The sequence below is a fragment of the Carassius gibelio genome, chromosome B13 (assembly GCF_023724105.1).
Source record: "Carassius gibelio isolate Cgi1373 ecotype wild population from Czech Republic chromosome B13, carGib1.2-hapl.c, whole genome shotgun sequence".
Lineage (NCBI taxonomy): Eukaryota > Metazoa > Chordata > Actinopteri > Cypriniformes > Cyprinidae > Carassius > Carassius gibelio.
The window spans coordinates 15912397-15925493 of record NC_068408.1 but is presented as its reverse complement, the minus strand read 5'-3'; the positions used below and the strand labels follow the sequence as shown (position 1 = coordinate 15925493).

General features: G+C 36.8%; 1 protein-coding gene across 1 annotated transcript in view; it reads left to right on the top strand.

Annotated features, from left to right (window-relative positions):
* Positions 1-13097, top strand: part of LOC127970649 (attractin) — a 54482-nt gene that overhangs the window by 27095 nt on the left and 14290 nt on the right. The window contains exons 19-26 of the mRNA XM_052573316.1: positions 654-791; positions 886-979; positions 1171-1223; positions 1455-1549; positions 2750-2828; positions 2944-3101; positions 8926-8987; positions 9857-9935. Coding sequence (XP_052429276.1) covers positions 654-791; positions 886-979; positions 1171-1223; positions 1455-1549; positions 2750-2828; positions 2944-3101; positions 8926-8987; positions 9857-9935 — 758 coding nt within the window. The remainder of the gene's footprint in view (positions 1-653; positions 792-885; positions 980-1170; positions 1224-1454; positions 1550-2749; positions 2829-2943; positions 3102-8925; positions 8988-9856; positions 9936-13097) is intronic.

The following is a 13097-nucleotide window of genomic DNA, read 5'->3' as shown; positions in this document are numbered from 1 at the left end:
TTCAGTGCTTATCTTGACAGAGATACTGTTGACAAGAACCAAGAACAAACCGTGATTTGCAAATGCTCAAGTAAAATTCTGTAGTAATACTACAAATCTGTGGAAGCATTTGACATCACGCGTAAAGGCGCCATAATATATGCAATGAATGAATGACTAGCGGATGGTGCAACGCACTGTTTACACAAGTGCGGATGACGCTCACGGTATTTTCAACCCCTGTCATCTCACTATGATGATATTAATACAAATTTCATCCCCAGCTGCTCTGAGAGTCACTTAATTAGCATTTTGTTGTTTAATTTGACAAAACTACCATCATATCACATACACGGCAGCTGCAAGGTCCTTATGGCAAACCGTCAAAATAAGTTTCTTTAAATGTGAAGAAACTGTCAAAAATATGACTATTTAGCAGTCTTAAGACTCAATGTGACAACAATGCTGCTACTACTACTAATAAATATTAATAATTATTTGTTAATGAATGATCACATTTGTTTTCTTTATAACAAGTTTTTACCAAAAATAAAAGGGTTTTTCATTTGACTTAATAGTAAATTGACTAAATAGTTATTAAATGCCTACATCTGATTTCCAGAAAAATGAAGAAGAACATTTGAAATTGTTCTGTTTGTTCCTCTCTCATGCAGCGTGCCAGTGTAATGGACACAGCTCTTGTGTCAATGAGAGCGTGTGTGAGAGATGCGAGGACCTCACCACGGGCAAACAGTGCGAAAGCTGTATCTCCGGCTACTATGGCGATCCCACAAATGGGGGCAGCTGTCAGCGTAAGTCTAAACACCAGCCCAGGCCAAAACACAGTTGACTTCTGCTGCAGGTTTGATAGGGTCTTAATTTTATGTGTGTGTTGCTCATTTGCAGCTTGTAAGTGCAACGGCCATGCCAGCATGTGTAACTCCAACAATGGCAAATGCTTCTGTACCACCAAGGGCATCAAAGGAGACCGCTGCCATTTGTAAGTGTGCTCACACACACACACACACACACACATACTCTTTCTGCCTCAGTAACATGAGGTTTTCTCCACTCTGCCATTAGAAGTAATGTGGCAAATGTATGAGGGATAGCTTATCGTTATCTTGTCTATATCAAACACTGTTCTTTATAATTCTACATATTTTCACTCGGTTTCGTTCTGTCCCTCAGGTGTGAGGTAGAGAACCGTTACCAGGGAAACCCTCTGAAGGGAACATGTTATTGTGAGTATGTCAATGGAGCGGCTGATGGCTGTTCATCTGAGTAATTTAGTCATTTACAGAACTAGTCATTTTGTCCTTACCTGCCTAAATCAGACCGCAAACCGCAAACCTGTGCATGTGTCAGTCGGTCTGGAAAAATATCCAGGTTTTAAGTAATAGTTTTTCAATATTATCTTTTATACTTTTCCTCTTCCTCTCACACACAACTGTATCTTTATCTCTGACACACAGACACATTGCTGATAGATTACCAGTTCACCTTCAGTTTGTCTCAGGAGGATGATCGCTACTACACTGCCATCAACTTTGTGGCAACTCCAGATGAGGTGCGTTAACACTGAAAAAACAAGGCTGATAGTTTACTTTTTTTTTTGCAAACACAACAAACATTGAAATCAAATAGCAAACTAATTTGATTTGACGTGCAGTTGGACATCTGATGTCACGGCTTTCAATAGTTTTTTTTCTTCATGAATTTGTTTAGCAATTCACTGTTGAACAGAGGAAACAATACAGCATTAGGGGAGTTTACCAAGGACACATTCTCACAGTGCACCTATTATGTCCCTTTTTACAAGATGTAATATAAGTCTCATGTGTCCCCAGAATGTGTATGTGAAGTTTCCGCTCAAAATACCCCATAGATCATTTATTATATCATTTGAAAATGTTTATTTTGAGTGGAAGCAAAAACACGCAATTTTTGTGCCTGCATCTTTAAATGCAAATGAGCTGCTGCTCACCGCCCCCTTTTCCAGAAGAGAGCTGTGCCTTTACAGATTGTAACTTGGGTACTCTGAAAAAAACGAAACATCAGTTAAGTTTTGATTATCATGTCTATCACTCTAAAATCATGCGTTTTAAAGCCATACCAGTTTAAACTTCTGATACACTGTTTTCTGAGCGCACACATTCGAAGCATGTACTCAGAAATCGGCTATTACACGGCATGTGAGTACTAAACTAAGTTCTGTTTCATGTCTTATTGCACTTAAACGGTCAAATACACACAAGTTTGTTAAAAACAAGTTACAAAAACAGTTGGTTTTGTCTGTGAAGGCAAACTGCTGGGAAATAAACTGCATGTTTATATTAGATCTGTGTATTAAGTGATAGAATCTGCTGCTGTCTATGCTGATAAAATTACCCACATTAGCACTAATAAGACATTTCTTACTTGAATGCTGTTTTAAATGCTTTAGTCTGAAGATAAAGATGGTGGATTGTGTGCAGCTCACTCAGGACGGGGTCTCTGCTAATATGGCAGAGAGTCATGGGCGGGGCTTGTAAAATGTGACATCAGTTTTTACAGACTCTGCAAACGGCTTGTTCTGAGACACTGCTTATGATTTATGGGGACTTAAAAAAAAAAAAATCATACTGCTGATATGCCATTGTATAAAATCTACAGCAGTTTGTGGAAATTTTTGCTTCTATAATGTATTTGAAAAGTTGTGTATTTTTCTTAGAATGTTTCATATACTGTCATTTTTTTTTCGTCTGAATGTGTTTTTTTTTTCTTGCAGCAAAATCGAGACCTGGACATGTTTATTAATGCCTCAAAAAACTTTAACCTCAACATCACTTGGGCAACCAGCTTTGCAGGTATGGAGCCCAGACTTGTGTGAAACACATATTTCAAGCACATCATAAATGTGTTGTTTGTGCAGCTGAAACTGTCTTCCTTCCTGTGACCCTGCATTTCTTCCATTCTGAGCAGCTGGGACTCAAGCTGGTGAAGAAATCCCTGTAGTCTCCCGCAGCAACATAAAGGAATTCAAAGACAGTTTCTCCAATGAGAAGTTTGATTTCCGCAGCAATGCCAACATTACCTTCTACGTGTATGTCAGCAACTTTACCTGGCCAGTCAAAATCCAGGTGAGAGGAGTCCACACATTGAGTTCGGTGACGTACACCGAGAAAAATATGATGTCTGTGTGTATGAGCGCTGTGTAAGCATCAGCGAGGGTCTTTGTTTTATTTTGCTATCTTATCCTCTCCTTCCATCTGTAAATTCACAAAGGCCTTGTCCTTTTATATTTTCTCATATATCTTTGGCCTTTTCTGTCTGGTCTGGAAATGATTTGGCAGAACTTTCCTTTCCCTCCCTCTTCTCCTCTCCTTTCCTTTCCTCTCCTCCTCTTTTCCTTTTCCCCTCCTCTCTTCCTTTGCTTTGGAAAGTGATTTAACCTACCCTCCTGTGCTAGGATGCTGAAACTCAGGGTTTAGTTTGGTTGTCTGTCCGCTATTCTAGAGCACGTTCTCTCCTCAGCTCATGGAGAAAGGGTGAATTTCACACAGGTAACGCCCTTATCGTCTCTCGTTCGCCTTTCGATTCTCTAGCTGACCTTTGGATGCCACGTTTCACAGGGATTGCATGTGTGGATCCGAGCGCGATTGCGGGCGGAGGGCTTGCGCCGTGGTAGCTCTGGAGGACAGAGGGGTTGTTGTCAGGCATTTAGAGGAGAACAACAAGAAGGATTGGGCTGGTGAAAAAAACGCTGTGCTCAAAACCTGCTCTGTAAACATGGCAGGCTGAGACTGAGAGTGTCAGAAGGAATGTTAAGTTGAAACACATGGCACTTTGAGAGAGAGACTGAGAGAAGAGCCTGAGAGGAATAAGAGAATCAGAGAGATCAGCAAGTTCAGAAGAGGCACAATTCCAGCCTTCTGTTTCTGCCTCTTGTTTTCATTTTGCCTGTGGCCAAAGAGTCTGTGCAGCCTGTGTAGTTTTTGGCCAGCGGAATGGAAGCTTGAGTCAAAACAAGAGTATAGTAGGAGCGTTCATGTGTCGAGTTTCTGTGTGAGAATGTTATTTAAAAGCAGAATTTGGTTGAGCTTCATGAAAACATTTATAGGGTCACATATCAACCTCTAATCAAAAATGTTGCATGAATATTTTTTATTAAGAATTACATGATAGTGAAGTTCATTTAATAATACCAAAATGGATCCAGACATTTTACTTTGTTTTGCGTTTTTAAATTTACAATTAGTGTAAATGAATCATTACTGTACAGCAAATGCTGCAGCTGTATCTAAATACTGTTGTATTGAAGCCTGTTTCTGCCACAAATGAGGATTTTTTTTTTTTTTTTAAATCATAATAATGACAGTTTATATTGAGAAATGTTCTGGAAATAATGAGGAACTTTTTTTTTTTTTTTAAATATTGAGAAAAGTTCTCGAAAATAATTACCGTATTTTCCGGACTATAAGTAACACTTTTTTTTTTTTTATAGTTTGGCTGGTCCTGCGACTTAAAGTCAGAGTAGACACTAATTTTTTCTCTTGGTTCTAAATAAATGCGACTTATAGTCCGGTGTGACTTACAGATGTTTTTTTCCTCATCATGACGTATTTTTGGACTGATTCGACTTGTACTTAGCTGTGACTTATAGTCCGAAAAATACGGTACTTATTTTGTCAAACTTTTTTGAAATATTAAGAATCTTTCTCGAAATGACTTCTCAAAATAAGAAATGTTTTGAAATATTCTCGAAATACTGGCTTTTCTCGAAATGAGGAACTTTCTTGAATTAATGATTTATTTTCTCCTAATAATGAGAAATGTTCTTGAAATAATGAGAAACTTTCTCGAAATATTGAGATAATTTTTTCTCGAAATGAGGAACTTTCTTGAAATATTGAGAAACTTTCTCGAAATAATGACTTATTTTCTCATAATAATGAGAAATGTTCTCATAATAATAAAAAACGTTCTTGAAATAATGCCTTAATCCACGCATGTGCAATGCAAGGGTGATGGCAGGCTAGTGAGATCTGTTGGTCAAAGCCATACAGGACCTCAGCTGACATTGCTTTGTTTTGTAATCAAATAGCCATTTCAGATAAAATATCTGCATGTAGTCTTGTTAATTTGTATCACTTCCAAATTACTCTGCTCGTGGCTTCAAACATTCCAGACTAACCTGTTTTTTTGAAGAAATGAAAGCCATTACACAAACTTAATAGATGTGTATTTCGATAATCTATTAATTTTATCAGCTGTCCCTTTCAATCATCACATGCATACAATATTCATACATTAAGCCATCTCATTTCAAAAGCACAAAGCATTGTTGTCTGTTACCAAGGCAACCGCTTGGTCTTGGTCTTCTTGCAGGACAAAGGCTAAACATGAAAAAAGCTTAACGTGGGTTGAAGTTCAAAGACAGACTGAAGCAAATTCAGTGCACAACTTCATGATCATGCATACTGTATACAGGCATTCAGCTGGACACAAAATATGAATGCGTCCCAAAACTGTGACACTTATTCTATAACTGTTTTCTGTAGGAAAATATTTAACGTGCAACTCAAATTCTGGGATCTTATGCTTGCAGTAGATGTCGCAAAGGTTGCATTGCTCATGCATGGATTAAGTCATTATTTTGAGAAAGTTTCTCATTTCGAGAAAGTTTTTGATTTATTTGGAGAAATTACGAGATGTTAAGCCATCATGAGAAAGTTTCTCATCATTTCAAGAGTTTCTTAGGTATGAGATTTTATCCCCTGAATATTCATATATATATATATATATATATATATATATATATATATATATATATATATATATATATATATATATATATATATATAAAAATACTCATAATTACGAGACGTTTCTCATTTATTATGAATTAGTAAGTCGTTGTTATGAGAAAGTTTCTCAATATAATGAGAAATTAAGTCATAATTAATTACGAGAAAGTTTCTCATTATTATGACTTGCAGAATTATATATATTTTTTCTCTCAAAGTTGCGGGAACAGGCTTCCATACTGTTGAAATAACAAATTATTTATTAATTATTTTTTAGGCTTAATTGTCATTGTCTTAAATATGACTAAAGCTGCCATTGTGACATTTGTACAATTGTCGGGTTTCTCCCCCGAAGTAGCCTGTTACTGTACAGTGAATGAGTATGATGAGATGAATGTCCACACTTAACAAAAAAAAACAAAAAAAAAACAGTACTGCTATTCAATATACATAATCGCGTAATAATTATAAAACAACAAATTTTTAAATCATGATTCATAACTGTCCATTTTACAGAAGTAGTGTTTAAATGTAATGCCTTAGTGCAAATATGTTGGTAATTCTCATGCCCTGGTCATAGTTTTGATTAGAACCTGCAAAAGTTCAAACATTTCACAAGCTTAAATCAGATCAGAAAATTCCACATAACACGATTGAAATTCTACACCGCTTCCATGCCGCTCTCCATTGGAAATAACTGAGTGGTCTGTCATTTGTCGAAGATGGTGGAAAGGCAGGTTTAGACATTTTTGACAGGCTTTGTGAGATTATTACATGAGAGCTTTTTCATGAAAATACAGAGTGCTCAACTTTTAATTCTTTTTAGCCAGTTTAATGTTCAAAAACCATACATTTGTTCATTGGAGGAGTGTAAACTGTGGCTGTGTCATGTTTTCAGAACATTGCTCTGTTTGTCTGAGCAGCGTGACATGTCAACTTCTACCTCAGCCAATGGAAAGAGTTCGGGGTGGGACTCTCTGTTTGTTCAAACAATGGCAGATGGGGACAGAATGTAAGGAATGTTTGAGAACCCAAACTTCTGAATCCATATTTGAGTTTTGTATTTCGTAGTGGTTCAGAAATGCCACACTTCTCCTTTTATCCTGGGCTAGTTTCTACACGCTTATGTTCTGTCAGTAGTTATAGCAGTACATTTGTTCCTCAGGTTCAATCCTCCTCCACAGATCATTTCATTATACTAGTTAGCTTACCTTGGCAGGTGTACCAAAACGTTCTCTCCTTTTTGTTTGGATTGGGTAAGTCCTTAAAACACATGACAAACAAGCTATATATAGTGTTCACGTCACAAATGCCACAATAATGCCCATGTGAGCCACAGGTTGTCATGTGTGAATGACAGTGATAAGTTGGCGTGCTATTGTTTTATGGTGAATGTGTGTGGGTATCAGTACTGTGAGTCAGGCCCGTTTGTCTTTGAGACTGTGTGTCTGAACATGAGGAGGTTGTGGCGTGTGAGAGAGGCCGTATCAGCACACAGCATCTGCTCAATGAGAGCTCTGTGTGAATTCAGCCTCCATGCTGTGGATGTCTGCAATGCTCTCTTTTACCCTCTCCCTCGCTGAAAATCCTGTGCTTATTTTGGAAATGCCTGGAGGAGTAGAGAGGGAAGAGTGAGCTTGTTTGAAAGCAGGTAAAAGATGGAGAAAAAATGACAGTGTTTTAAAGTGGAAACGTCTCCGGGGTCCCCTAGACTCCTGCCCTCTTTTCGGAAGATGGGTTTAAGACTGCATTCCTAAACAGAGCGACAGGAATGATGTAATTCTTTGCAGCCTTTGCTCTGTGAATTTCAATAGGGTCATTTTAAACACTCGGTTAGCATAATTGTGGGCTTGTTTCATGTTTCAAACGCTGGGTTAGTAATTAAATTGGGCTAATCAGGTTTTCTTATTTCACGCTGTACGTTTGTAAACCCTGGGTTAATGGTCTAATTTGCATATTTACAAGGTTAATAGCACTGATTGGACAAGTACAGCATGTAGCGAGTGTGTGACCAGTTTTAATAACAGCTTGACCATCTGGGTAAACGTCAACATGTAAATCTCCTCTGCTTGTCTTATATGTTCTGAAAAATACTTGTTTGAAATTGAAATCGAAGATTCAGAGGAGCGTTTGCCATCACTTTTCAGTGTTTTTTTTTTTTTCTTAAACATTAAACACTGTAGTGCTGTATGGATATGTAATGAAGTACGCACTGGAGAAGGTTATGATTTTGCCTGTTGTTAAATAACTCCAACACTGCAGTGTTTTACACTACAGAATATACCAGGGGCTTTCAAAATAAAAGAGGGCCATAAGGGAATTCTTGGGAGCAAGTTGAAAAGTTTAGAGAAAAATGGAGTAAAAATAAATAGAAATACTAAGTAACTAAAAACAATTTTATATATATATATATATATATATATATATATATATATATATATATATATATTTTTTTTTTTTCTAATGTTTAAACATTTATATAAATATTTTTAAATGTTTTTTATTTAAGAGTAAACACATTAATTACTCATGACTTTGAACTCGTAAATCCATAGATAAACAAAAATAATAATGTAATGTAAGTGAAAATTTCAATTTTTTTATTTTATATTTTATCCATTATCACACAATACAAACTTTTCACAGTATAAATTGGTCTTTATACATTAAAATAAATAGCTGCCATTCAAATTTCAAGATGGGGTTCCTCACACAAGAATTCTCATGTCATCAGTATTAAACCTTCAAAATTCAGGTTTAAAACATTGCTTAAAAGTGCTTTACCTGGACTTAATAAATACACTTGCCCAAGCCTAATACTAGTGTGCAAAACCATTGCTCTTTGTCTGTTATACCTCTCTCTCTCTCTCTCTCTCTCTCTCTCTCTCTGTTATTGGAGGTTCATCCTAATAACATAGTCGTGCCAAAACAATATGATTATTTGAATTAGAATGTAGAGTCTGAAACTGTAAAGACTCTATTTTCTATTGATCGTGTGTGGGGAAAGACGTATATCAGCAGGGGGCAGTATTGGTACAGTCAGAAACGAAACCTTTGCTCTCATGTCCTATTTAGATGGACTGAAAAACACATGTACACAAGCATGTAAATTAATGATTTTCTCACGGTTTAATACCCATTTCTCTTTTCTCCTCAGATCGCTTTCTCTCAACACAGTAACTTCATGGATTTGGTTCAGTTCTTTGTCACGTTTTTCAGGTAAGACAAGCACGTGAGTTTTCAATGAACTTCTAAAACCACAGATATTCTCAAAAACCCAATTTAATCTAAATACTGTACATTTTTAATGGAACTCATTGGATTGGAGTATGTTCAGGGTGTGATATGGCTCGAAGCTCTAATTCACCTCTGGAAGACCTGCTGTAATATGTTATTGATTCAGGAAGCAGGTGGCGTAGACCCTATATACTGTAGCAAACTCACCCTGTCACGTACACACTTTCTCTCACATTCTGCCATGTCGCTTGTTATACTTCCTACTGGTTCCAAAACAGCAAAAGGGTGATTAAAATATGATAATCAGTCAGATGTGGTCATGCGTCATGGCTAAGACACATGTGATACATACACACATGTAACATACACCCAACTGTAGCTGTGGTCGCCCATGGTTCTTCATCATTAGTTATGTCAGATCAGCCATGATGAATTACACCAACTCTTCATAGCCTCGGTGTGTGCGTATGTGTGTGGGTGAGCTATTCCCAAAACCCAGAGCAAATGTATTTCAGCTCTGCGCACACCTGCACTTATAAGGTATAAACATGCACCTACACATTTATGATTCTGTCACATACAGCCCAGTTCTCCTAAACACGAGAAGCGCATTCATGAGCTTTGCCCCCATTACCATGAGGATACCAACACTCCTGTTCTTTAGCACACCTGCGGCTGTGAAACTAACTCTAATCCATTAAACATGAACAGCCCCGTGTGTGTGCTTCAGATGTGATCTTGACATGAATCAGTGGAATGGGATTCTTTCATTGTTTTCCATAAAAGAACATCCCAAAACATTAATGATTGTCCTGTTCCTTTCTATTTCCTGTTTTGTCGTGTGTGTGTAGCTGTTTCCTGTCCTTGCTTCTGGTGGCAGCAGTCGTATGGAAGATAAAACAGAGCTGCTGGGCATCACGGCGCAGAGAGGTCAGTGCTATAGCGTTTCCCTTGTTACCTGTGGAATTTCATTGACTTTCACTGCCACATGATGCTCTACACCGCTGTGAACCATCCTATTAATGTCACATCAGCATCTTCAAATGCGGTCAGTCAGGTTGGTCAGATGCATCCATTAGGATGTTTTGGGACAATTCCACTAGAGGTTGACCAATATAACTATCTATATTGGCCGATAATTAATGCGCATCTCGTCAGTAAAGAGTAGCACAGAGCCGTTGTTATCTGACAAGCTGCGCAAATCCACATTCATTATCAGTGGCTCTGTGTAGTAACAGCTGCTCTATGTGAAATTATGCACGTGGTGTGTGTGTGTGTGTGTGTGTGTATATATATATATATTTTAGTAACACTTTAACAATAAATTGCTACACTTTAACACTGTTACACTTTGATAACATTCATTTTAAATTCAACTGGAAGTATTTACAACAAGATATAATGTGTTAGAATGCACATTATGAAGAATAATAATTCTGTCAAATGATTAATAGTGGTTAATCGCATCCAAATAAGTTTTTGTATGCATAATGTTTCTGAATTTTGAAGGGGACAGGGAAAAAAACAAACCTTTTGTCAGACTTTTTTTTTTCTTATGTATTTTAATTGGATATCAAATACACTGCTGAATGATAACCAATCATTTTTATTCTATAATATTTTTTTCTGCATTTTCCTAATAACAATTGTAAAATTTGTGTATGCAAACCAGTATTAAGGCAGAATAGGTTCTAATTGGCTTGATTTCCTGCACTAAGTTATTACTTCTACTAGACCGCTTTGGATTTTCTGTGCGACAGCTCCCTCCGGCTTTGAGTATGAGTGAAACGTGCACTGCATAAGAGTATTTAGTGCTCCGTAATGTTCATATTGTTTCATTTTGGTTATGAATGAATCGTCTGGTCATATAAAAATCTTGTTTCTTCGCCCATGTGCTCACACATCCAAAGCACGCACACAGAAAAAGTGATTTTAAATGCATCTGATTGAAGATAAATCATGGTCGATCAATCAGCCACATGCATGTAAAATGCATGCGCTCTTATTTCCTTGTTTTTGTTAATGTTGAGGTTATTTTAGCATCATATATTTAGTTTAACTCCAGTTAAAGAGGCCAATTTATATATATATATAACCATTTACCTGAACTGTGTGCATGTATTTTAGAAACTAACATTGTTCTTGCTCCATCCATGCAATAACTGCATCCTCCTATCAACCGAGTTTCTATTCACTTATACTGCTGTGTAATATCGACAGTATGACCCATTTCAAGAGCTGACAAAATTAAGATTTAAAATCAGAGCATAGCTGAGTGTAAAACTTTTGTGTGTTTATGTATTTTTAACAATTTGTTGATCATTACCAGTTAATTGATTTATTACAATGCAGTCAGATTTGTAAAAAAATAAGAAAATGTGCTGAAATATGAAGCTTGATTTATGGCCCCCCCAGAGACTGAAGAGGTTTGGTCTTGAAAGGTTTTCAAGAAGCCAGTTTAAACCACGCAGGGGTGTTTATAAGGGCTAATGTGAGTGTCCTTTAAAGGACCCTCTTCACCATCTGGCTTAGTGAAGTGCTCTCTTTCATTAAAAAGTGGTAATACTTTTTCCTCTTTCATGCAACAATTAAACATGCATTCATATGTGTACATGCACATCACTTCCTATCTCAGTCTTGAACGTAAAGTTTTGCACTCCTCTGACCCTTTAACTTCAAGCATGACTTTAACTAATCAACTCCATGGCAACCAGACATAGACAGCTAATTTGGGGACAGTAAACATACTATTGACTTATATTTGAACCTGATATATTAGAAATTTACACAATATACAATTTTAAGATCTGCCATTTAATAACTCATCTGTATTAGCAAGAATTTGAAAGTTGTTGCTTTGTCCTATTTTTAGTCTTTTATTGTAAGTCTATACTTTCTTCATATACTTTTTAATCAATTTGTTATACTTCACATAAGCTTTTAACTTATATTAAATATGATTGTGAATAATAAAGCTGCACATATGTATATGTCCTGCTTTTGAACACCACTGTCCTGTTTGAAGGTTTGAAAAAGCATCGGAGGGTTGCTCAGATGTCGAAACTGTAATTGCAAATCAGAAGTGACCTTTTCTCAAAGCGCTCTGTGTGTGTGTGTGTGTGTGTGTGTGTGTGTGTGCGCGCACGCACGCATGCATGCAAGTAATTACACAGAATTCCTCCGGAGGTGCTCTGAAAGAGTTTCCAGGTAAATCTTTCAGTGATTAAATATCACAAGCCTCACAGGCAGAGAACGTATTGTGACCCAAAAATCAAAGATGCGGTTTATCAGTTTTTCAGGGACTATCCTCTGTAATTGTTAGATATGCAAATGAGGGCCATTCAGGCGAGATGAGCTGATGCTAACAGACTGCTGATTATTTTCTTTAATCTTGCGAATGTGCGTCATTCAAAGAATATTACAAAAGCATCCCTATGAAGTTTCTATTTAGTCGCTTTTTAAAATGAGACCGCATGCTCCTACGTTTTCAGTTGTGAATCCATGTTGCACACTTACCATTGCATTGGGTAATATTTTTGATTTATGTGTTTGTGCAAATAGAGCATGTTGAAATCTCCCTTTGTTATTAGTTAATATTCATTATTTATGACCCAATTAAATTAACTTTACTCTCTTCCGAACACTGAACACTCTTTTTCTCAGACCCAAAGGTAACAAGATTCAAGATTTATGATGAGCATGAGCTCCTCTTCAGTCATCGTCACTGGTCCTCAAACACACACACAGACAACACACACTAGCTCTCGCACCTTTATTGATGAGGCTGTGAATTAAACTGACAGAGAGTGGCTTGTGAATTAGCCGTAGTGGGAATAGCTGTCGATATTCTCGGTCCATGTGTGTGTGCTATAATGAGGTGGCCTGAGCTTGTGTCTCATGTTTGTGTGTCTCTCTTTTACACTGAGAAACAAATGCTTGTTACCAACTTTAAGGTTTTTTTATTTGTATTTTTTATCACTTTATTTATTTATTTATTTATTTATTTATTTGTCATTCTGGTTGTTATAAGGGTTATATCATGACAAATCAATATTATCTGACTTTATAGCCATTTTATTATGAAAACCTGCT